The following is a 26,772-nucleotide window of genomic DNA, read 5'->3' on the forward strand; positions in this document are numbered from 1 at the left end:
GTGGTACAGAGAAATTAAAGTCGGAAGTCATTGTTCACGGCCGCCACGTTTTTACGACTCCATGTGACCAATTGTTGGCGTTGGCTATTGCTTTATCGACAATGCTTTCACTTCGCTTATACCACTGGGTTGTATTGATATTGCACATTGCGAACCTTGGCGCTTTTATCTAATAGCAATTTAAAATTTCAGACTTTATGACGTAAACAATATTCAGAAGTTAAAAATAAAATGACATAGAGTAGGTACAACTTCGAAGTTCGAACATTAGATAGACATACCTAAATGTAAACTTCGTACTTAATACAAAAATACATACCCTATGCTTTCGTATGTATGTATTTTTGAAATCCAATTGTCATGATTTCAATCTTATATGACGACGATTTGCATTTATAGATTAATTAAAATGCTAGTATTTAATAAATACGCCTCCCATACGGATACATCGGATGTTACTTCTGACCTTTGCGTAACCAATACTTAACCATTCAGCTGCCGTGAATGCATTTTCAAGGTTCCACGACCACCAAAACGCAAGGGAAATAATATACGCACTTGGTGCAAAATTAAATATCTCACAAACGGCACAAGTATTTGCAGTTACGACTCGCATTCTACGAGCTATTGAGTATTGACTATTGAACAAGGCGATTCGTCACGCTTCTTTCAAAATGGCCGAAATGTCAACTGACTGGATCTAGCAACAAAAGGTCCGACACTATGATCACATTGCAAGCATTCCATTGAGTGTCGTGACTGCGACTAGGCCCGATGGGGTAACCCGTGCGCACTGCGCATGGCCTGGGTCTTGCACGTCGGTTACCGATTTGTTTCGTTGTGTGGTACAGTCAATGGCATGTCAACATACCACAAATTGTCTTGTTTGAAGAGAATAGATCGCTGTTGTCTTTTACTTTTGTGTCATAAGTCTGTGCATCTCACTGCTTCAAGTAAAAGTGGTTGTCAGGTCTTCTTCTGAAATTCTGTACATGAAGGATAGCTTGAAATTGCTTAGAACCCTCTTTTATAACTTCTTATCAACTTGAGGGTGTGGTAATTATTGATGTGCCGTTCCCGAGAACGCTCTTTCAACTGAGAATATTCTCGGGAGCGTTCCCGGGAGCGTTCTCCTAAGTGAGAAAGGTTGAGAATCATGTTTATCAAATGGAAATAAACAAACTTTCTTAAGTAAAATAGTATTAAATGAAGTCAACAGATAAGTGTATATTAAACAATACACTCTATTTGCAGTGAAAGGCTATATTCTCAGTGTTCCCGAGAATATTCTCGGGAACTTTCTCGGCAATATTCTTGGCAACTGCACCTTTATTTTATTTTATTTTTTTCGTCGTGAAATGTCGTTTTAACGATATGTAAGATGGCAGAAATTTCTTTTTACACGTAATTAAATAATGTAACTGTCCATTTTTCGTTTTTAACACGCTCTTATTAGGTCGTCGTGTACGTAACTAACTATGTAATGGAATCTTAGAATCTTAATTACACGCACTTCTAAGTCTTGTATCATCATGAAACTTGGCAATTATATGTAGATTAGAAATGACAATACAATATTGTGGTACCAGCTGGTTTGATGATGGGACTGGAAGGTGGCCAAAAGAACTCCTAAACAAAACGGCGGAATCATATCGAGTTTGGGTTCGTTGGATGTCTTTTCGAGATCTTTAAGTGCTAGATAATGTCCAGGGTCCTAATGATGGCGTCAGAAGGTAGCCATAGGAAATCCTAAACGAAACGGCGGAAACTCATCGAGTTTGGATTCGTTGGATTTGTCTTTTCGAGCACTTTAATGCTAGATGATGTCCAGGGTCCTGGTGATTTTTAGCTTTTTAGTGCTGTTAGTAATTAAAAGCGTAATCCGCTTTGAATCCGCTTGCAATCCGCCAGGGTGGCAAGGGCCTTAAAACTCAGAGGCACACTGATGTTCAAATACCGTAGCCGAGTCCTAAAGCCGCGGTACGCGTTCGCCACGAAAAGAGTGAGCAAGACAGCAATATCTCACTCACTCGTTTCATGCCTTGTTTATAATGACTAGTCTTAACGCCCAGTTAATAAAACATCGAAACATTACAAATAATATCACATATAAACAACAAAATTAAAAATAAAACGAAATGTGTTCTGTCGAGAACACTGAGAATATTCCCGGGAGCGTTCTCGGTTCTCGAGAATATTCTCACTGGGAATATTGCCGGGAACGAGAACTTTCTCAGCGGCACATCTCTAGTGGTAATGATAACTAATTGAGTTTCTAATAATAAAGATTTTTCCGACATCGCTTTATGTTTCAAAAACGAATTTAAGTGGTATTTGCTGTGTTTCCAATAAAGGCTGTTAGATACTTTTCATTCCAATCTTTTACGTAAAAGGAACTAGTTTCTTAACGCTACAATTATAGCCAGGAACACAGTTACTACACAATTAAGCATTAGTAGGTTTGGCTAATTTACCACAGCCAGTCTTGCCTTATCTCCCTTCACTGAACCACTCGGGGACTGACTCTAGTTTTTATTTTTCTTTAAATTACACAGGAGTGAGCACGCGGCGTGCAAGATAGGCGCCGACAGCACATGAATCTAAACACTATTGTATCTTACACAATTGGAATAAGTGTTACTTTGTAACAAAAATGTATATTCTGATGTGCTGCGGACCATACATTGTCTTCATCACATATACGGTTACTGACGGTAAAGATACACCGCAAATGGGCTGTTATATCACAATGCATTTACCTGCACTCACTAATGTACTGGCTTCTAGTTCTTGACTTCCTTATGAGGATTCATAAGATGTCTGTCTATTACCATTACTTATAATTTCAACGTTAAGCGTGTGATCATGTAGGTAATCATAAATCTCAGTATTAAGCGTCGTTTTCATTCATCTATCCTGTTTTAAACAACTGTGGTTATGTCAGACTTGATTAGACATCATCCGGAGTCTGACATGACCAATTACACTGATAGGACTGAAAATTTAACCTAAAACTTGTGAGGCTGGGTTGCACCATCTTACTTTAACTTTAACAAACGTCAAAAACCTGACCAACTCCATACAAAAAACACTGATCGTTGTAGCTTCGGTTAAAGTTAGGTGGTGCAACTCAGCCTAAGTAAAGGGCGTCCAACTAAAACACTAGACACCAGACACTCCGTGTAACTGGTTAAGCACTTTTTTGTTATTGTTAAAAAAAAAGGTCAAATAGCTTAAAAATCTCCATTGTTGTCATGTCACTCATGCCGTGTTAACTCGAGAACACCAACGTGAATTAAAACAGGTTCCGGATTTGTTTGCGGTTTGAGTTTAGACCAGTTCCCCGGTGATCTAAGTATAGATGAGCGAGGCCAGTACAGCCTGTGTGACGCAACTGGTATCAAACTAAATAACGTATCTTAAATAGCGGTAATAGGTGCCATAATGCAACAAAAAATATCTGTAGGTACATAGACAATAAGTCACCTTCAGTGCTTGTCTGCGATCACGATTTATACCTCTATTTATAATTTCCTTTAGCATTTACCAACTTTAGACAACTTCCCATACAAATTGGATTGAAATAAAGATAACACGCTCGTTTCCCATTTTCACAACCAAATTGGACTGATTAGGTAATCATATAAAATTTTGTTAAAAACATGGTTTATAAACAATAAACCAAAGTGCTTTTACAAAAATGCAAACAATACGAGTTAGTAAGTAAGAATTTTAATTGAAACTGTTAATAAAAACCGAATAACTCTTGAATGGTTACATTTCATTGTCCATTGTTTGAAGTCCTCTAGCTGTTTTCCTTGAAACAGTGTCTTGTGTAACTTTGTGTTTACAATTTACTCTTATCTCGACGATAAACTCAACGTGTTGCAATACAAAGTTCATTATCCCTCGTCGGGGGTCCTCAAGGAGAGCTTTTAGTCACTTTAACTAAAACTAAACTAAAACTCATTTTATTTTTGCAAGTTAGTTTTTAAAAATCACTTTTATACGTCCCAGTATTAACCCCACTACTACTTCGGGACAATAAATGGGCCAGTGCTGAGAAGAAGCAGCGCAAGATACTCAAGTCAGTGATAATTTCTGAGCAGACACACATGGGATTATAAATACGTAAGATCCAAGCTTGGCTTCAAATTCGAATAGCCAATTATTGTATTAAACTGTGTATCAAACATTGGGTGATTTGTCCAAACATCCAATAAACCAATTGAATCCAATAAATTTGGGGTGACAAACTCCAGTCTCCAATACAGAAATACCTATGCTATGTGTGACGACACTTTTTGGTGGATGTTTCTGTGTATTGTCGCGACAGAATAACTAAACTTTGTGCCACTAACTCCAAAGGGAGAATGCTGGCTGCCATTACAATGGCAATATTACTTAATTAATTGATTACAACATTAATGACTAAATTGACATAAGTGTCTCAGATGCGGGACAGGAAGACAGTTCTTTATTACTGTTGGTTATGCAGGAGATTCGGTTAGTTCGAAATTGAACAATCAAAGATGAATGACAGAATATGACTATAAATTATGCTAGGCTAGCTTTCTTCGTGGCGCTACGTTATTAGAAAATGTAGCTCAAAAGAGAAATCGAATCATAAATCACAGTTTTGACGAATTCATCAAAAATTAAACCATCTAATTTATGATCCATTCTTAAAATTTTGATAATAATTAAGTTTGACTCCGTGAAAGGGAAATTAATGACGTCAGCTTACAACTGTTATTTCAACGTAATGGTCTCCATTGTGGTGTAAAGTTAATGATCATTCCCACTGATGCAACTGAACCTTATTATTATAATACACTTCTCGCGAAGTTGGCCGAAGTATGTAGACACTTCATTTTGAGCAACCTCGACTCTCCTCGTCCGACTTCCGATTGCTGTCGGTTTTTGCGCCCAAGTCATCATCATCTCAGCCATAGGACGTCCACTGCTGAACATAGGCCTCCCCCAAAACTTTCCATGTTGCCAGGTTGGTAGCGACCTGCGTCCAGCGCCTTCCTGCTACCTTTATGATGTCGTCGGTCCACCTTGTGCGCCCAAGTCAAAGGGGCCTTTACTACAAATAAGTTAAACCTGGGATGAACACTAGTTTAAAATGACATTTTTATACTAAATGTCAATTTAAACTAGAGTTTACTTCTCGCGAAGTTGGCCGAAGTATGTAGACACTTCATTTTGAGCAACCTCGACTCTCCTCGTCCGACTTCCGATTGCTGTCGGTTTTTGCGCCCAAGTCATCATCATCTCAGCCATAGGACGTCCACTGCTGAACATAGGCCTCCCCCAAAACTTTCCATGTTGCCAGGTTGGTAGCGACCTGCGTCCAGCGCCTTCCTGCTACCTTTATGATGTCGTCGGTCCACCTTGTGCGCCCAAGTCAAAGGGGCCTTTACTACAAATAAGTTAAACCTGGGATGAACACTAGTTTAAAATGACATTTTTATACTAAATGTCAATTTAAACTAGAGTTTAATCCCAACTAATATTATAAATGCGAAAGTAACTCTGTCTGTCTGTCTGTCTGTCTGTCTGTCTGTCTGTCTGTCTGTCTGTCTGTCTGTCTGTTACGCTTTCCCGCTTAAACCTCGCAACCGATTTTGATGAAATTTGGCATAGAGATAGTTTGAGTCCCGGGAAAGAACATAGGATAGTTTTTATCCCGGTTTTTGAAACAGGGACGCGCGCGATAAAGTTTTTCTGTGACAGACAAAATTCCACGCGGGCGAAGCCGCGGGCGGAAAGCTAGTATTTGTATAAAGGGGGAAGTGTCCGATTCTACTCGGGTAACTTCGCAGCTTCGGCACTTCGGTACTTCATCGAAGCGAGTAGTGTAGCCTCAGCAGAAGTATGGGCCCAAGATGAACGACGTACTGAGGTGAGCCGCCGGGCCACTTTCTATAGCCACCATGGGAAAACCGCATTCATCCGTGTTTACGCTTTATGTCACTTTCTACCGCGACACGTTAGTGCACTTGTAAGAGCGCATAAAAAACAAATTGCCTAGTAGGTACGTGGACGCAATAAAAATAATAAAATACCTAGTTTTAATATTTTCATTAATTTTTTACTGCTGTATAAGCTGGTGCTGATAAAAAATCAATTAAGACAGTATTTAATGGTTCGTTAATATGCTAGATTATTTTATAAAATTTTAAAAACTAACTGCATTTAATAGTATTATATTATTATTATCTGTGGCCTTACTAATAAAAGTTACATGTTCGTTGAAACGTACGTATTTCATTTAAAACCACTGTTAAAATTTTGTGTTACTTTTTTTTTATGAACAAATGGTGTTTTGTTTTTAATACACCGTACCTATGTATAATTTTTCGGTATTTTTCTTATTAATTGCTTTCTTACTTATTATTAAAGCTCAACCTTTCTAATTTCTGTTTTTGCTGCATATTGTTTTGTTCTTATACATCAAGATGCAATCTCTCCTGCCATCTGCCGTTAGCGTACGTATTTACCTAACAGCACATTAGTAAATTCAACGTTCGCAAATTACCTTGTTTTGTTTTGTATGGACACGCCTTGTGACTGCAAACTGTACTTTGATTCAGTATGTGACTTAGTAACAGTATCATATAAATGGGTTTACTTAGGATGTTTCTCTGTATAATTTATTCAAATGAGCTGTTCACGAATCCTAATAATAGAATTTTATTGCTTAAGAATCTAATCTCAAGTAGTAGTTCTTCTTATACAAAATCTACATTCTCTTTCATGCAATATGTATAAAAATCGATTGTCTTCGATTTTCGATCGTAAATTAATCATATATTGCAGTTACTGTGACGTAAAACGATGCACTTCCTCATAATTAAAGGCGTCAGTCATACCTTTATGCAGATATGGATGCAAAAATGCAGCTAACCTTCGGCATCAGGAACACGCTTATATGTAGATAACTTGTTAAGGGCGTAGGAGCGCCTACTTGAAAATGGATCTGTTATTGAACATTTGAAACCACACCAGAGTTACAAACATGACAGTTGTAATTTCGAAATCGATTCGCTCCGACGTTTTTTTTTTGCATGTGCCTAGTTACTTCACTCTGAAGCGATTTGGAAATGAAAACTGTCACTAATGTTTGGTACATGCTGTAGGCACCCTAAAGTGTATATGTACCCCAGTATATGTATACTGTGATTCCTCTCAAAGAAAAAATAAAAGACTAATTTAAAAAAAAAAATGCCCGAGACCATTGCAGCACCAATTTGCAGCGCTAGCAGAACAAACAGCTATGATTATGACCAAATTTTTTGCCAAAAAAGAAAGAAAGTCCGCTACGACAAACTTATACATATTCACCACTGGCACTGTCATGCCATAGGGGAGACCGAGGAGAGTTGTGACGTTGTCGATTTTATGGAAATTATAAACTACTAACGAGCTCGTGACAGTGCGCTTCTTTTAGTTCAAGTGGTTCAAGTCTCGAGCTAACAAATACGCGCTGTTGCAAGCTCGCTAATAGTTAGTAGGTTCCCAAAAATCGACAATGTCACAAATTCTCCTCTGTCTCCCATATTGTCATGACGGCAGCCTAATCTAAATCGTAAAAAAATACCTAAAACACATGAGTGGAATTTTTTACAGCTATAGTCTATTATGAAGTCATTATCGTAAATGTATGACGTAAACGAGTGCATGTTTTGATTGCAGTGATTGTAATTACAACAATCAAATGCAGGTAGATATTTATTAAGCAATACATTATAACGTGTTAATAGCTATAGTACATAATAAAGTAGGTATAAATTACTAGTTCTTGAAAACGTTATTTACGACGTATCGTTGTTGTAAAACATTATTTACTTTCTTATTTATTTTTAAAAGCAAATAACGAGCCTATTTAATTCCGTACTACTTATTATAAAATAAAATATTAAGTAGGTAATAGGCTACTTGTTAAATAAATGCCTATCAAACCACTAATATACATCTATCAATAAGTTTGTTGAAATGCTTGTAATTGAATCGATCGTTTTAAGTTCATGAAAATAGAAAATAGATAGAGAGGCTTTTACAATAACCTTTTGGAAAATAGTAGAAAATCTGTACAAGAATTTTCATGGTGCTAAAGCAGCGATATTGCCATAGCCAGAAGAACCAGCAATGTTCTAAAGCAAGGCTACTCAACCTTTTGAAGAGGTCGGGCCAAATGGTGGATTCAGTCGTTCAGCCACTTACATTTCCTATTTCTGTTACTCTCAGCAGGACAAGCGCAATAAAAAGTCAATTATTTTAAGATCAAACTACGCGGGCCTAGGGTTGAGTTGAGCAGTCTTGTTCTTAAGTCTAAACAAAAGCAGTAATAAATCTCACGAAGTTTGGAAACTAATTATCGCGTTGTCGCAACGCAGCCTCCGCTTTTCATACACTAGCCGGGTCAGGGTCGCGATACTTGGTTTGTTATCTCTGCATTTGCATTCTGTTATGTAAACTCATAGTACGGACGTGCTGTAAGATATTGAAAATTAAAATACATATTTGTTATCAGTGGATTGTCTAATAACCTAAAGAAAACAATAAAATTGTAACATTAAGGCTGGATTTTCATCTTACATATTAACAGTAACTATTTCAATAACCGGTGTTTTTTATATGGAATTTGACAGTTTTGACGTTTGTTTAAGTCAAAGTAAGATGATGCCACCTCAATCTAAGATTTATTTGTAAAAAATTAAGCACATTAACATTATTGTGGACCAAGGAAGTAGAGATTCCGATCGATACTTCTACTCGTAGTATTATTATACAATGATATTATTATCGTCCCACGCGGAAATGCTAATAAATTGAGCTATCAATTTAAACAGGTACACATTTGTATTTCCATATAAAAGCTGTTATTCATTTTAAAACTATTTTATATTGTCTCATAATGCCTTAGAGTTATTTCGTGATCTTTTTTCTGATATTTTATTATTTTTAATGAAAACTAGTTTTCAGCTTTTTTTCAAGCCTTAGATATTTAATACGGACTTTAAGTTTAGGTTTAAGGTTGTTCGTAATTAATAAAACTTCTGTTACTGGCTAAAGAATAAAAAATATGCCAAGGATTCACACTGAAGGTTGCATTACCATTATTTACATTAAACAGTTCAACTGTTTTGTAATATATTTGTGTAGATGGTAGAATGTCGCAACCTCGATTAAACTTTAGCGAGCTTACTCAACTTTTAGAGGACACTTCCCCAAATAAAATACAAGGTGTACTGTGGTCCATACTGATGATACAACAAGGTAACAATTTTTTTCCAAAAAAACAATTTTACTTTATCACCCTTAATCCTAAAATAAATCATATTGACGTCAATAAACTAAAATACTTAAGTTTAATTTCGCTAAACACCTGCCATACATAATTTATCAATTAACAAACCAGTATCTGGTTACATTACTTAAGCATCTTGAGCAATTTAAATTGAGATAAAAATTGTGGTCATCGTCAGACAATCGTCTGACATTTAAATATTACGTATTTGTACTGACCCTTCCAAGTCGTTACGTGTACTCGGCATTTTATTGTAAAGCTTCGGATGTAGCTATTATTGGAAGCACACCAACATCCATTGGACACGACATATTTTTTATCGATGGTGAATACAAAGACCCACTCATTTCATATTCAAAAAATTAACTAAAAATCTGGTAGGTAGGTACGTTATAAAAGAACTCCCAAAAGTAGACTCAATCTCAGTTTTGTCCTGTGATTGAGCTAAATATTGAAATCCTGTAATACGAACCTAAGGCCCGGTCTGAGTTGAGATTTCCAGCCAGGGCGTGCTACCCAAAGATGAATTTAATATGAAAAGAGTTGAATGTTGATTTGAAGATGAACACGCTTAAGCCAAAAATCTCAACTCAGAAACCTGGCCTGGCCAGCATCGCCGCAGCGTGATCATAGGCCAATGACAGGTCGCGCAGACTATCATGGGTCGTTGGTGTGGTTGATGCTTTATTCTACAATCACCTGCTCTAGCAAGATTTCCCAAACTACCAAAGCGGGGGCGACACTGATTTAATATGTAGATCAAAATTCTCTTGCAATTGCTTAAGCGGATTTGCATATTGGCCACAATCGAATTTATATCACCTACTTACCTCTGGTGTAACTCAATGGAAAGTGAAGTAGGCTTTCAAACCAAGTTAATTATTATATTTAGATATGCTTCGTTTATAAAACCAATATAGTTGTGACGTTTTATTAGTACTTACTTTAAAGACTCGTGTCTAGTAAACCTTGTTTATGTTAGTGCATTATCTTTCTATTTAAGTGGCTCAGTTATAAAATCTAACTTTATGGCCATATAATACTTTCTCTGGAAAAGTGCTGTCACTATGGTCTATTTCTATTTGCAACTTCATAATTTCACTATTCGTCAGTTGCAGGTTCACTTGGGGTAACTGACAAAATACGGTTTTTGAGTTAAATATACAGTTTTTCTTAGTTTTTTCTGCTCTTTCGAATGGTATACGTAAAAAAATTCTAGCTTTAAAAAAATTACAATTACACGGACATTTTCAGGTGTGAACTTTTCAGATTTCCTTCACAATTTTGGTGTAACTGACATTGTAATAATTTTACCAGGTTGAATTGGTGTATCTGTAATAATGTAAAAATTTTGCTACAAAACTTTGCAATTACACTGATTTGCTAAGGTTTATAACATGAAATAAAATAGGATTTTAGAAAGTTTTAAGGCATATTACATATTATTATACCAGCAGTATCAGTTAAAGAAGTTAAAATAGCTCAACAAAAAAAAATATTGAAATTGAGCAACTATCCAGCCAACTAGGCGTCACTGCGCATTGCTAACATTAACCTGTTGTTACTCTGTTACTTTTACTGTTGTAGTACTCATGACCTTAATTCAACATTGCTATAAAGAGGTGGAAAATTAAATCCATTTTGTTTTCAGTTTAAGTTGCCCCGTAGAGCTGAATACGGTATTGGTAAGTCAAAGCTTAAAAAAATATAGGAATTACTTAGTTTCACAGTAATACCTACTTTAGTTATTTCAATATTTCTGTCTTAAAAAAATTAAATACACATATTTTCTTGATGTTCGTGGCATTTTTAACATTTTTTAATGAATAAAATAAAAGTTACTTTTACTAAAATTTTTTAAAAAATAAAGAAAACGACAAAATGTTATTTTTTTCATGAATTCTCTTATTTTTTAATACTTTTATATAAATTATACAGCAACTAAGTAAACAAAACCCAGCAAATACATCAAATTATTTTAATTTGGGCAGTACTTACACCAATTTGACCTATGTTTTTTCCAAAAGTATGGTGTAAAATTAGTGTAACTGTCAAAAGTACAAAAATACATTGGTGTAACTGCAATTTATTTCCTTAACTAAGACATATTAGATAATTCTTTTTATTTAATCTAAAACCGCGTAGAATTCTAAGCATTTCTGTAAAAACAGATCCAAAAAAGGTTAAATAAGAAAAAAGTTATGTCCGATTTAAGACGAAAAAAAACTTTAAACGGCTCTACTGAAAAACTGTATTTTGTCAGTTACCCCAAGTGAACCTGCAACTGACGAATTATGTTTCTTTTACTTATCCTAGAATTTTAATCGAATTAATTTATTGTGTGAAAAATAAAAACTACTTGTAGTAGGTAATCGCCTCACAACTTTTTTTTCGTACGTGTCTTATGGCAGAATACAATGAAAAAGGCAAATTGTTTAACGAAAGTGCAGTGAAAGTGACTAATGAAATCTATTCGGACACACATGCTACCTTTAATACTAAGCACCTAATTTTTACTTATTGTAAATTCTGTTAAAATTGGAACTTCAATGAACTGATTGCTCTGCAAGTTTTTTTAGAATCGAAATTAAGTAGCTACTAAGTGGGTTTAAAATTAAAACCAGATCATTCTTGCACCATATTGAGATAAGGTAATCGAGGAAACCATTACTTAACAAAGCTTACGATTTTTTTAATGCGTTTATGTAAGTATTACGGATCCCTTAATATGTTTTGGTGGTTTTCTACCACTTGTACAGATAAAAGTGTTGATGAAACTCTTGCGCAGGTGTGGTGCGCACGATATGGAACGTCACGGACGCGTTGCGCGTCGCGTCGACTTGCTATTGACGGTCATGGACAATGCACATGTACAAACTAACTTAGTTCTTACGTAAACAAAAATACGGTTTATGATGCCGTGAAAAGTGCAGCTTACGAGACTGCAACTAATTGTCTCAAATCTTCTTGGTTTGATGCGTTTGTGTGAAATCAGATAATAATGCCTTCTATACTGACGATGTACACCTGGTGTCTTATGTACATATAGTTGTATTAGGTGCTTTGTTGCAATAAAATTCTATAATCTGACTTACAAGCTGCCACTTAGTATTAAAAATAAACGTGTTTTTGTTTTATAGGATTTGTTGTTTTCGGGAAATAAATTTAGTTAAAAATAAATCGTAATTGCAAATTCATGTAGGAATGTTGTCTTACACATTTCCTAGGCTTGGCTTTTATCTACCATAGTTGCGTAATATCAATTAATTAGTAATTCAATCTATTAGTTTGTTTTTGAGTTTAAATTTTTATGTAGATGGCGTAAAAACTGGTCCACGACCGTAATAGAATGAAGGTCATTCCGTAATACATTTTTTCCAATATTTATTCAATACTAAGACTTATTGATATTTTTCTTCTTGATGAAATGGTGAGAACCCTAAACATAATGAATTTGGTTTCATGAACCACTGACCCGAGAGAATTAATTTTAATTAGATCAGGCTCATGTATGCGATGTGCGTTTTGCCAGCGGGTCCACCTATAGAACTGAGAATATTTGTAACTTATTCACTTCTAATAAAATCATATTATTATTTTACTTTATAAATTATGAATAATTAAAAAAAAAAACAGAAAACATAACATGTAGTTACATTATTTTATTAGATCCAATGACCTATTTTAAGAAATTTTCTAGATCACCGTTCCAAATTGTTGCGTAATATTTTTTATCCGATTTTTTCGAAGGTCAGACATACTAGAGTCGTTTAAAACACGTTATTAATATTCTCATTATGCACGTTATATAAACTTTTGTCGCCTTTTAATGAGTTTAGTCTATAGAATATTCGTTGAGAAGTTACACGTGAAGAAGTTAAGATGGTCAGTGATAAAAAGAAGATAGTGAAAAGTGATGATGATGTGTCGTGCTGGAGTTGTTTCACAGTGGAAAATGATGATAGAGATCCAAATCCTGTGCCATTGTCCAAAATTCGTAAAGAAAACCGGGAAAAATTGAAACTATATTCGTTCCTGGCATCCGAATTATCTAAACCTAAAGCAATTTCATTAAAACAAAAAGTAAGTGAAAATTACACAGTTGGTAAAAAATTAGAAGAAAATATGAAGACGCAGCAAATGAAACTGGATCCAGATTTTATAGAAAAATTGCCAGAAGAAAACGTGACAATAATTCATAAAGTACAAATTGAAACTTCAACCCCCAAGCAAAAACACAATGTGAGAGATACATTTTTACCTAAAATTGAAAATAAAATTAAAATATGTGACAGTTTAAGCGTTCCAGACTGTAAAGAGACACAGAAAAACATTAATAATCTTGCTCAACGTGATAAAAAAATTATATCCAACTCAAATAGTTCTGATTCCGGATATACTAGCCCATCAGTGCGTGAATTTCATGAAGCTGAAACAAATAGGGATTCTCTTACAAACAATGTAAAAATTAATATAAGTGATGCTGCTCAACACGATAAAGAAGTTACAATAGAAAATGCAAGTTCAAATGGTTCCGAGTCCGAGTATTCTGGTTCTTCAATAACTGTTCCAGAATCCCATGATGAAAAAAATAGGGACTCTCTCACAATCATTGAAAAAAATATTATTAGTGATGTTGCTCAACAAGATAAAGAAGTAACGATAGACAACGCAAGTTCCAATGGTTCTGACTCCGGATATACTGGTTCTTCAATAACAGTCCGAGAATTCCACGAAGCCGAGTCAAATAAGGATTCTATCACAAAAACTGATCGAACCAAAAGGGATAACACTCCCGTGCTTGATCATTCATCGTTGCCTTATAATTTGAAATCATCTTTGCCTACCTTACACTTGAGTAAGAGCAGCACTTTGACGACATCTACCAAGTCTTTATTTACGGAATCAAATCGAAAACCACTGAAGTCTATTCGTTGGAGCACGCTATGTGTGGATCAAGAAGACGTTTCGCATTCCGAAGGTCGGTAAATTTTAAATGTAGTTTTTGTCTATGTTTGTAATTAGGTAGGTGGAGACGTATTAAATAGGAAAAACTTTACAATTATTATTGTTCGCTGTAAGCTACTTTTAAAACCCTAATACATAGATACATTTATGCATATAATAATTAAAGCTAAAATTGTTTAAAGTTATAAATCTTATAAAAAATACTTTGATGGTCGGCAAGATATTTTATTTCCTATGGAAGCATTGCATTTTGTCGAATTAGAAAAAGACTATACTAAAAGTTATTTTTTCGAATGGTGGCCCTGCTATGAAAACGCACACGTATTGTTCTCTGGGACTACTGCGGGGCTTGTTCAAATGTTCAATCAGTGATATTGCGAGTGCGTTTAGCATAGTGCCGTATCGCGACCGCTATCGCATATCTACGCCATAACAGGAAACAATCCCAGCACACAGGACACGATAATGAGGATTTCATTCGGAATTAACATACAGTGAATTTATTTTGTTCAATTCAGTCGTGTTCAGTGTTTTAATAATGGCGTCATCAACGAACGCCAATTCGGATTTACGTTACTTATCTTTCGGAAATACATCATCACATCCAGATGATGTAGCTTCTGGAAGATATTATCCTGTAAACGTGTATAGCACAAATTCTAGTGACAGAAAACTGACACTATACGACTGTTTGCGTTGTGCGTGTTGCTGTAAATCAAGTCGTAAAGAAGAAATCATAAACTCGCAGATAGAAGATGTACATGCATCATTAGTAAGGCCATTAAAGAAAAGTTACAATTTGCAAAAAGAAAAGGAGAAGCAAGTACCTTCGATACGCGAGCAATTCCAAACTGAAATTCCGGCATTGACGGTCACTAGGGCAGTCGACGATGACTTATCAAAATCAACCACGAAGCTGCTTTTGTCTAGCGAGAAAATGTCAAGTTCAATAAGCCTTAGTACACCTAAATACCACGTAAAAAGAAAAACGCCCAGTGCAAACGAATCTGCTAACTCGAGGAATTCTGCCGGCAATAGCAGGAGCAGTACCCTCAAGTCTGGTGAGAAAGTCTCATTCATTCATGAAATCCTGGAGTGCCGTGACTCCTTCTTGAAGTCTTTGGAGTGGTTCGATAACTCCCTGACGAGGGGCAAAAAGTGTCGACCAGTAAAACGCGACGAATGGATAGAGTTGCGGAACGATAGCGGTACCTTAAGCAGAAAGAATTTAAGGCACCAGTATTAACCGTTTTCGAGCACCTTCTATTTCCTCAGCAATTTTAATGACTTCTACACTTGAGTTTTACATTAGGCATGGTGTTATGTCCGAGACAGACTAATTTGCAGGCTTTTAACTTTCTGTTGATAATTAATTCAGAAATGGTTGAAATGATAATACAAGCAAGTGAAACAAGACTTATTTACAGTTTCTTGTCTGCACTATCTTAGCGAATGTAATCGTACGAGCACCTGATTAATGAATACCATTCAGGTCAAACGGTCGTGACTGCGCTTTAACAATTGGCACCAGTTTATGCAAACAATAACCACACCCATAATTTTATTTTATTTAAAATACAATACGGTGTCTTATTGAAGTTCTTTTTTTGTTTCAGATGAAGTATACGTCACAGAAACATTGTCGCCGGGACATGCCACCCTGCCGAGGCGATCAAACTCCCCGCTACCACACGAAAGGGACATGTTGGACCGAGATCGATTCCCCATCAACAGGAGTGGACTTCAGGTTAGTAAAGATAGTTTTTTTTCTCCAGTTGATCAATTGTCGGCCGTTTGGTGTAGTGGTTCAGAACGGACTACTATGCCGAGAGGTCCCGGGTTCGATTCCCGGCCGGGCAGAAATTGAAATGATGAATTTTAATTTCTGTGACGGGTCTGGGTGTTACTATGTATAATATGTATGTATTTAAAAAAAAGTATATAAGTAGTATATCCGTTAAGCTAGCACCCATAACACAAGCATTAAGTTGCTTACTTTGGGGCTAGCTGGCGCTGTGTGAAATTGTCCAAAGATTTATTTATTTATTATTTATTATTTAATTTTATTTCAAAATTTTCGAAATTCAGATTTATCTCAGTAGTCAGGCCTCATCCTACCTAATCAACGAACTATACCTACTTAGATACGTTTTGCCAGTATAAGAATGATGTCATATCGGGTTTGGTACTTTGGTCCGTTAGGTACCTACATCAGTAGTCCTAGTTAGGTTCGTTTATGGCCCAAGTAGAAATATCTTGGACGAATTCGTCCATGAGAAATATGTGATTTTGATTAAACGTCAAATAAACCAACCTAACGTCCCATTTAGATCTTAAGAGTCATAATAATTTAATAACACAAACTGACTCATTTATCTACAGCCATTATCTATTAGTCTCTGCCCGAGCACAAAACATATCCTTGTATCAGATCGAATATTGTATTTACATTACCGCATAAAATGAAATCATTTTGTGGTGAAACGGCCGTCTTAAACCGGCTTTGTTGCTAACGTAAAGCCGCTCTTTTGGTTCATAGGATAAAAGTGTTGTGCGAATGTGAGTATCGTCACAGGTGTAACCACCAGTATTGTCTTTGCGACCCCGCCGGCCATTGTATATTTCATGTTACTGCGTCTTGCGACATGCCTCGCGAACAACAAGGTTTTGCAAAACATTACTACAGCAAATCTAAATAAATATGCGCGTATTGTATTGTTTGTTTATCGTATACCATTTTAGGATAGCTTATTAACGTTTGATAAGGCCTAATAACAACGATAATGCTGGTTATTTTTTGCACTCCGAAAAAAAGGACATTCGTACTTACTACGAAATAACCCCAATTCAAACACGATTCCGCGTGGGTTTGTTTAGTGGTCATACATAATTGTTAATCATGTCATTGTGAGCGGCGTGTATTGCGACATTAATCCCTTAAAAGTGTGACAGTGTAGGTAGATACGATAAAGCACATTTAATATAATGAATGTGATTTAGGGTTTTGATTGTGGATTAATTTATGTAAAAGGAACGAATTAATTATACATTTGCCTAGGGATAGTTTGTAATAATTAAAATTAAGTTACTGCCCAATCAGGATTGTTTTAATTAATATTGACTTTAGTGTAAAGTACTTTTTACTGTGTTTTTCGTGTGAACGTAAGTTATTTTATAACATGTAGGTAGGTACTTTATTAATTATTTTGTACAATTAAACATCCGACATTCGACAACACCTGTTAATGCTGTAAATTAATACGGTACTCGTAATTCACTAAATTGTATGTTAGCGAGTTGTAATTTTTTTTTACAAAAAACAACAGCGTAAAATTCCGTGTTTATTTATTGATCAAACAAGGAATTACAATACCTACATTTATGCTAATGTATAATAATTAATATACAACGACTGATTTGAATATTTGAAAGAGGAAAATGGATTACAAACATCGAATCGTGTGATATAATGAGTGTACGGTATCGAGTGACAGGCGATAATGCAAGCAAACAGAATCATTGTGAACTCTCTTCAGTCTGCAGTAGGCGTGGGATCAACCCATAACGTGTCAGGTGTATAATATTTCTCTTGATAACTTAAAATATTATAATATAACTATAGTTAAGTACATGCTGGAATTCTGTATTCACCTAATTTCACCGCCCGTTTTCATCTGACTCAGTGTTGTTTTCGTTTCCTGTCTGAACAATAAATTATTAAGTTTTATTATCGATAATATTTAAAGCACAATCTTAATTGAACAATAATATCACGTCGATGACAGTTGAAAACACAACGTTGATTCAATTGATTTATCAAAGTTAAAGATGGCTGCGCTGATGCAAAAAATCTCATTAGTTTCTTCAATTTAGAATAAGTTTTCACAAATAAATAAGATTTGTTTTTACTTGTTACAAATAAAGATAGGTTATTTTATTCGTTTTAAAACTATTTCAGGTTTCATCTATTTTGCTTGTGTTTATGTGGATTTTTTCGTTTTCCAGGCGCGTTCTGAATCCATGGCCTCCGTGTACTCTGGAGCTGGCGAGGGTACCCGCAGCAACGTGACAGTCCGCGGGGAAGTCCAATTCTCGCTGCTGTACAACTACCGCCTGGGCGCTTTGGAAGTGGGCGTCAAGAGATGCCGCGATTTAGCGCCTGTCGACACCAAGAGGAACCGCTCTGATCCTTACGTTAAGGTAAGCAAGCTTAAAATTGAACTACGGTTAATAAAGGTTAAGTTATCGGCAATAACTATCTGCTGCGAAGATATTAATCCATCTAAAAAAGAAGTTGCCTACCTTGATGTTTGTCTCAGTTTTAATGTAAGATGATGCAGCAACCCAGCCTTAGTGACCCCTCTTTTGCCAGTTGGCTCAATTTTTGAATGAAGGAATAGTTTTTTTAAACGAAGCATAGGCTTTTTATTTTTTACCATGTAATGTAGATTAACGACCTACAATTAGGTACAAAATCATTTAATCCAAAGCCTCGTCATTGGACACCAACATAAATAAAGCGGACAACGAACTACTCTTTATGTTTGCTAATTGGAGTTTGATTAAAGACCATACAGAGATAAAAATACACTCAGCCCAATCAAGATTCTATGTAAATAAAGTTTTTATAAGCGTTAATCCGTAACGCTTTGGCGGCCATCGACTGGCCCGAAGTGATCGCCTACATAGGTAACAAGTAAGAATAGTTGTCCTTGTGATACCATATTATTGCTTAATAATGCCAGGAATGGCTATAGTAGGATGTTTCCAAATCGTTCTAATTGAATGAACATTCGTTAAGGAAACTTGATTATTTATTTGAGTTTTATAAGATAACTGCGCGGTAGTAGCTAGGCATTTAAAAGTGCCTTTAAGGCGTACTAGTTTGGAAATATGCGCATGGGTGTGGGAAATTTTGGTTGTTGGACCCAAAGACATACAGATTCCGGGTTAGTTTACCAACTGATATGTTCATAGTCGTAAAGAATCACTTACTTGTTGTAGTGCGATTTGAATAAGGGGTACTTAGTAGGTATACAAGTTAGGAGAGAGAATGTGTAACAAAATTACTACACTAACGCGTCACTCGTCAGTCTGTTTCAAGCCATTGTGTAATTAAAAAACTTTCTAGAATAAATATTTCTTTATTAATGTCTGGCGCAGATTGTGCACTTCGCAAAAAGCGCACTTCTCAACACAGGTTCAAGAATTTGTTTCTCTAATATAATAATAATATAATATTAGTATGAAAAGTGCGCATTTTACGAAGTGCACATTCTGGAAATACAGATCATTTGGTTGCATTTGTATCTCATTTGAACAAAATGTCACTGTCACCTTTCTTTTCCATTCCCCAGGTGTACTTGTTACCGGACAAGTCCAAAGCTGGCAAGAGGAAGACAAAGGTTAAAAAGAACACTCTCAACCCCGTGTTCGAAGAGACGCTGAGCTTCGTCCAGCCGCTGGCCTCGCTGTCCTCGCGGACACTGTGGCTCAGCGCGTGGCACGCCGACATGTTCGGGCGGAACGACTTCCTCGGCGAGGTGACGCTGCCGCTGGCCGACGTCGTGTTCGACGACCCCGCGCCCACGTGGCACAAGCTGCACGAGAGGGTGAGTGGGACTTTACAGGGCGTCGATTGCATGAGTCAAAGTACGATTGTGTGCTCTTTGTCGCACGAATGCACTTAATACGAGAAGAGCGGTACTGCACGAGAGGGTGAGGGGCTGCAGCGAGTGTGACTACAGGGCGTCAGCTGCACGAGTCAGAGCCCGAGTATGTGCACTTCGGCAAACGAAACATGCTGTCGCCTTGCTATCGCACGCGTGGTTGCGTTTCGTCGCACTACTGTGTGCCACCTACTAGGTGGACCGACGATCTGGTGAAGGTCGCGGGAAGAGCCTGGATGCGGGCAGCGCAGGACCGGTCGTTATGGAAATCCTTGAGTGAGGCTTTTATCTAGCAGTGGACCTCATTTGGCTGTGTTGCTATTTCGTCGCACGCATGTGCACATTATGTTGCACCGCGTCACATCGCAAGGGTGTCTGCATTTCGTCGCCATTTCGTCGCACGAGTGGGTGCTTTTCGTGTCAGGAGTATGCATATCCTCTCATGAGCACTACTATGCACTACGTCGCTCTGTGATGAGCCACTTGACATCGCTGAGCTTCGTCCAGCCGCTGGCCTCGCTGTCCTCGCGGACACTGTGGCTCAGCGCGTGGCACGCCGACATGTTCGGGCGGAACGACTTCCTCGGCGAGGTGACGCTGCCGCTGGCCGACGTCGTGTTCGACGACCCCGCGCCCACGTGGCACAAGCTGCACGAGAGGGTGAGTGGAGTAGCTGTGGCGAGTCTGAGTTTGTGCACTTCGAGATTGAGCATTTCAATAGCACGAGTTTGTGCACTTCAGTGCGCGAGATTGTACACGAGTTTGTGCACCTTAATGCACGAGTTTGTGCACAAACGCACGAAATTGTGCACTTCGGTGCTCTATACACGAGTTTGTGTACTTCGTTGCTCTATAGACGAGTTTGCGCACTTCAATGCGCGAGATTTGCACTTCAAACGAGTTTGTGCTCTTCATTGCTCTATACACGAGTTTGTGCACTTCAATGCACGATATTGTGCACTTCGTTGCTCTATTGTATACACGAGTTTGCGCACTTCAACTCGCGAGTTTGTGCACTTCATTGCTCTATACGTGAGTTTGTGCTCTTCGTTGCTTTTTACACAAGTGTGTGCCCCTCAATGTACGAGATTGTGCACTTCACGCGAGTTTTTGAACTTCAATGCACGAGTTTGTGCACTTCATCGCACGAGATTATACGCTTCGTCGATCGATTATACCCCAAACTACTAAACCTTTTTGAGCTGTGTATTTCATGACCAATAAAAACTTATTTATTTCCAGACCGAGCAATTTGACGAGCAGTCCGGCACGCGGGGTGACCTCATCATCGCGCTGAAGTTCGAAGCGGCGGAGGCGCGCGGTAAAGGCACGTTGCACGTCCTCGTCAAAGAGGCCAAGCATCTGGCCGCTACCAAACCTTCGGGACTGGCTGATGTGTTCTGCAAGAGGTAATGTTCATATTAGCAGAGTAAATACACAGTGGCGGCGTAGCATGGGTTGGCACCCGGGGAGCTAAGTCCTATGGCACCCCCCCAGGATTTTGGGGTTACCTACCGATTCGAAGATTGAAAGACGATTGCACCCCCCACCCCCCCGTATCATGACATAGACCGCAGATTTGCCATACAGATGCGCCAGTGAGTACTAATCTGCGCGACTTGTGTCACCCCCTGATGCTTGGCACCCGGGGCGGACCGCCAAAAGACAATGCCGGAAATTGGCGTCTTTTTTTCTTCGCGCGGCCATCGATCAAACCTTGTTTTTTGATTACAAAATAGTGTAATAAACCAAACTTACTATGACATGTATACCTCTAAACTCAGTCTGAACTGAGTTACGAGCATAAGAAGTTTGATGATTTTCATACTAGATTTGCTCTTTGCGCGCAAGTTTTGTAAGAAGTTGCAACAAAATAGTGACATTGTATGTGTAAACAAACAATACCATCCATTAAAGGCTCCAGACATCAATAAGCTGCAGAATCAGCGCAATAAAAAAATAGCGCAATATTTTGTTGCAATTTCTTACAAAACTTGCGCGCAAAAAGCAAATCTAGTATGAAAATCATCAAACTTCTAATGCTCGTAACTCAGTTCAGACTGAGTTTAGAGGTATACATGCCATAGTAGGTTTGGTTTATTACACTATTTTGTAATCAAAAAACCAAGTTTGGTCGATGGCCGCGCGAAAAAAAAAAGACGCCACCTTCCATACAAAATCTGGCATTGCCATTTGATATTAGTTAAATACAAATGAGTAGGTCATCTTTATAGAATTCGGCGCAACCACGACTGGCTCCACGCTAAATTTTGTCAGTGTGTGTGTTGGCGCGCTCACATACAAACTGCGCCCGTGCGCGTCTATGAAGATGACCTACTCATTTGTATTTACTCTGATATTAGTCAACAAGTTATCAATGTAACACCGATTACAATCAACCAAATTGGAGAAGAGAGGAGTCGTGTTTGGAGGTGATGTGGAAATAACGAAATCTGATTAGTGCCAAAGGTACTATTCCGAAGTGGGCTGCAAAAAGCAGTTGCCCATAGCATCTTTACACGTCTATAACATTTCACAAAATGTCTACGAGCTCCTAGCAAGATTGTTTTTTTGGGACAAACGAAGTTTAAAAAAAAGCTTGTAATAGACGCCTTATTTCTAACTTCGTTTGTCTTCAACGCCAGCTATTGTTGCAGACATTTTAATCATCTTTAATCACAACAACGCTAGTGTCGAAATCCTGTCAAATAAGTGAAGGAGCTGTTCAACTTTCTAAGCTTCCATGTACTACTTGCTCACCTCACCAGCTACTTTTTGCGTCTACGTTTTACGATTAAGAGTAGGTATACTAACCTCATATTCTCCTTTCCAGCTATCTCCTCCCCGAGCGTGGTCGCCTGGCCAAACAAAAGACGGGCGTAGCGCGACGCACGCTCAGCCCGCGATGGGAACACACCTTTACGTACCGCGGCCTGCGTTTGACAGAGTTAGCCGATCGCGCGCTCGAACTCAGTCTGTGGGACCGCGACCGCCTCGCTTCTAACGACTTCATGGGCGCCATCAGGCTCTCGCTTGGCTCTGGTAAGTAAAAGTACAGACCGCAATAGAACACACCGTCATGTACTGCGGCCTGCGTCTGACAGAGCTAGCCGATCGCGCGCTCGAACTCAGCCTGTGGGACCGCGACCGCCTCGCTTCTAACGACTTCATGGGCGCCATCAGGCTCTCGCTTGGCACCGGTGAGTAACAGTACAGACCGCAATAGAACAGACCTTCACGTATCGCGGCCTCCGTCTGACAGAGCTAGCCGATCGCGCGCTCGAACTCAGCCTGTGGGACCGCGACCGCCTCGCTTCTAACGACTTCATGGGCGCCATCAGGCTCTCGCTGGGCACCGGTGAGTAATATACTTATCCTGTATAGAACTATACAGTCCGCAGAAGAATAGCAACAGGGCATTTGACACCACTATTCAAAACGTGTAGCTCAAGCGTAGTCTGTGGGATCGCGACCGCCTCGACTTCATGGGCTCATGCTTAGCACCAGTGAAGTAATCTGGCTAAATATATCATTAGATAGTAGCTTTTACCATCATCATTTACCTACCTAAGTCAATGGTAGTCCATTACCGGATGTAGTCCAAGTGTCTATCACAATACAAAACGATCTCCCGTCGCGAGTGTTCTATATCATATTCGCTGAGACGCTGTCTTTATTCGGATACTCATTTATATCGGTCCTGCAACATAATGGTTAAATTAAAACTTGTCAAATCGTATTATTAATTAATTTTACTAATATTTTGTTTTGTCTTCAGGCACATACATGGGCGCGAGCGTGAACTGGATGGACAGTACGGGCAAAGAAGTGTCCCTATGGCAGACCATGATGCAGCGCCCCAACTTCTGGGTTGAGGGCTCGCTGCCACTGAGGCCGCAACTCAACAACTAAACGCCACTCACGCTTGACCACTTTGAGAGTAATAGTTCGATGAGAAGAAGGAAAGAAAAAAATTCTGCTAAGATTTAAGCTTGCGGTGGTCAGGCTGTGACATCAGAAATCCAACGTTGTTGTACAGTAACTGCACATCAACCTACCACTGTCAGATTTATTCAATTGTGAACTTAAAGTACCTACTTTTACGGATTAGGTTGATTTGCTGTTATTGTACACACCTCACAAGTGTCAACCACGAGGAATTCAGATTCCTAAGGACCATGCGGTCGACCCACAACGGCCACAATACTTCGTCCTATACCGTTTTACTTTTCGTATTTCAATAGGCTACATGTAATTTTAAATCGTGATAATATACGGCACCACCGTTGGTATACAAGCTCTTTGCCTACGCACTTTCCTATTGTCAAAAAATAAAATAAAATGCGACGTCGCGTAGGAATAGGGCCGTACTTAGCGAGATGTACCACCGGTAGTACTTTTAACTGGTTTTATTACAGTTTTACTTTTTGAAACAATTTTGTAGAAAGTCGTTATTACGATGACATCTTCAATTTTATTCTTCATGCAGCAGAAACAATTACATTTGAAGTATCCGATTATTATTGTTTTTATTTTTTTTTATTAATTCGATATAAATCCGCCTTAAAGTAACAAATTGATGTCAATATTGTACTTAGAAAATATAAAAGTACATTCATTCCACAAAGTTTTTAGAAACCTATTGATTATGATTATTAATTTTAATTTATCAAATGCGACGACACATCGAATTCGTGATATCAAACAAGTATCTTTTTATAAGTATTACAAAAATTTCTTTATTTTTACTAATAAATCTACCTACTTAAAATATTTATTCTATTCGCCTTCTTCCTAATACATAAGTGCCAACTAATGTAAAGATACTAAATTCAAAATACTATATTTTATTAACTTCTATTCTATTTTATTACTGAAACCTATGCCTATCAATATCTACATTAAATATTTTAATACATTGGATAGTTATAGAATTTGATGTTACATTCCAGTTTTAAATATTTTCCTCTATAAAATTATATCGAGTTAGGATTTATATAACGACAATAAATAATATACATCGCGACTTATAACTGCCTATAAGTTGTAGGACTTAGACTAAACACTAAGTTAATGCATTTACTGTAGAAGTTATATTGTACAAACTAAGTTCACATGAGTTTTATAAGGTCTGCTCATGCGTATTGTGATTTAATTAATTGTACACATTTAGTTAATAAGTATTGAATGGTGTGAATGTATCATGTTCTAAATATGTTGTATGAATAATTTTGCGAGCTTTATGTTAAGATTAACTGCAATGAAACGTCCATAGTTTGTATGATGAATATAAGATTATAATAATGCTCAGGTTGCAATACCTAATAGGTACAGGTTTATGTCTTATATATTTTTTATATAAAATATTGCGAAATGCAAAACAATCAAAAATAAAACAATCAAATAAAAAATGTCTATTATTTCTGATGCCCTTTATCAACTTTATTTAAAAAAAAAAAATTCCTAAAGATGTAATTTTTTATATCCACATGAGGAAGCTCTTGGTCAGCATCTCACCTCATGGAAAGTGATGATCAGGCCGGTGTATTATTTGCTACATATTTTACTACTACTGTATTTATAGTAGGTACTTAATTTCGTGAAGAACCTTTCTTTCAAAGACCAAACTCTTCTTTAATTTTGCTGAACCAAGACGTCTAAGTTTTATGAGTGTGCTGCATACCATAAATAGGTTGGGCGGAAGCTATATGTTTATTAGCCTTATACTGTCCTTGTTTCTATCAACGAAAGAACCTACCTATTTTTCTAAACTTAAATACCTAATTCACCATTTCTGTGTTTAACGCAGAATCGCACTTTGCAAATTAAGATCTTTTTAAAACAAAGGCTGAACAATTTCTACTATCGGCCATAGTTTTAGCTACCCCTTTCCGGTCATGTTGTCTCGTTCTATCGCAAATAATCACCATTTGATAAGAGCGAGAGAAAGAATGGAAATGGGTAGCTGGAACGTTAGTCTATAATACGTAAAGAAAAGTGCGTATTTTGCGAAGTGCACATTCTTCAAGCCAACGACGGCTTTCCACTAATCCCCGTTGACAATCCCTGTCAACGGAGGGATTAGTGAACTTTTTGTTCATTAATCTCCGTTAACGCCAATGAGGGCTATCGTTTTAGCGCTCACCAGTAAGGCCTCAGCCTCGAACTTAGCGGGCAGCGGGGCGGGAGCGGCGGCGGCGCGGCAGCGGCAGGATCTTATGCGTGAAATCAAATAGACCGGTTCTCGAAAACAGCGGCGCGGCAGCGGCGCCGGAGCGGGCAACGAGCGGGCAGCGGCGAGGGAGCGGGCAACGAGCGGGCAGCGCACTCCTTCTTTTGCCCACAATAAATCGAGCGTTAGGAATAAATTTGAATCGAAATAAAATTGTCGCCGTTGTTCAGACATTTCGTTTGCGAATAAAAACAAATAATTATCTCGACAATACAAACCCCGAACACAACACTTCGCCGCTAAAGCGCCCGCGCGAGCTGCCCGCTGGTTTCGAGAACGGGTCTGCGTTGCCCGCCCCGCTCCCGCGCCGCCGCCGCACAGTGGTCTGAAAATGAAGCTCCCATACCATAGAAACTTAATGTCAGAAATTAATAAATAAAAATATGTATTGTGTTTACTATACCTCCCTTTGTTTTACTAATATNGCCCCTTTCGGGGGCCCCCACCACTTAAGCACAACTCGGTCGAAGTCGAAAATTTAGGATAGTCTTAATGAGTAACAAATGAAGCCATTAAAACAATAAAATCTTTTGTAGGAATTATTTCCGATTTCAAATGTAATTCTACTGGCCTATTAGGCAGTT

General features: G+C 37.9%; 1 protein-coding gene across 3 annotated transcripts in view; it reads left to right on the plus strand.

The window, feature by feature from the left end:
• Window positions 1-25,306, plus strand: part of LOC114352064 (uncharacterized) — a 74,781-nt gene extending 49,475 nt beyond the window's left edge. For all 3 annotated transcript variants that reach the window (XM_028303519.1, XM_028303520.1, XM_028303521.1), the window contains 6 exons: window positions 15,904-16,034; window positions 18,293-18,487; window positions 19,645-19,899; window positions 21,199-21,365; window positions 22,790-22,998; window positions 23,735-25,306. In XM_028303519.1, the coding sequence (XP_028159320.1) occupies window positions 15,904-16,034; window positions 18,293-18,487; window positions 19,645-19,899; window positions 21,199-21,365; window positions 22,790-22,998; window positions 23,735-23,868 (1,091 nt within the window). In that variant the 3' untranslated portion in view covers window positions 23,869-25,306. The remainder of the gene's footprint in view (window positions 1-15,903; window positions 16,035-18,292; window positions 18,488-19,644; window positions 19,900-21,198; window positions 21,366-22,789; window positions 22,999-23,734) is intronic.
• The last annotated feature ends 1,466 nt before the right edge of the window (window positions 25,307-26,772 follow it).

Source organism: Ostrinia furnacalis, unplaced genomic scaffold, assembly GCF_004193835.3.
Source record: "Ostrinia furnacalis isolate ACB-3 unplaced genomic scaffold, ASM419383v2 OfSCF1245, whole genome shotgun sequence".
NCBI classification, from domain to species: domain Eukaryota; kingdom Metazoa; phylum Arthropoda; class Insecta; order Lepidoptera; family Crambidae; genus Ostrinia; species Ostrinia furnacalis.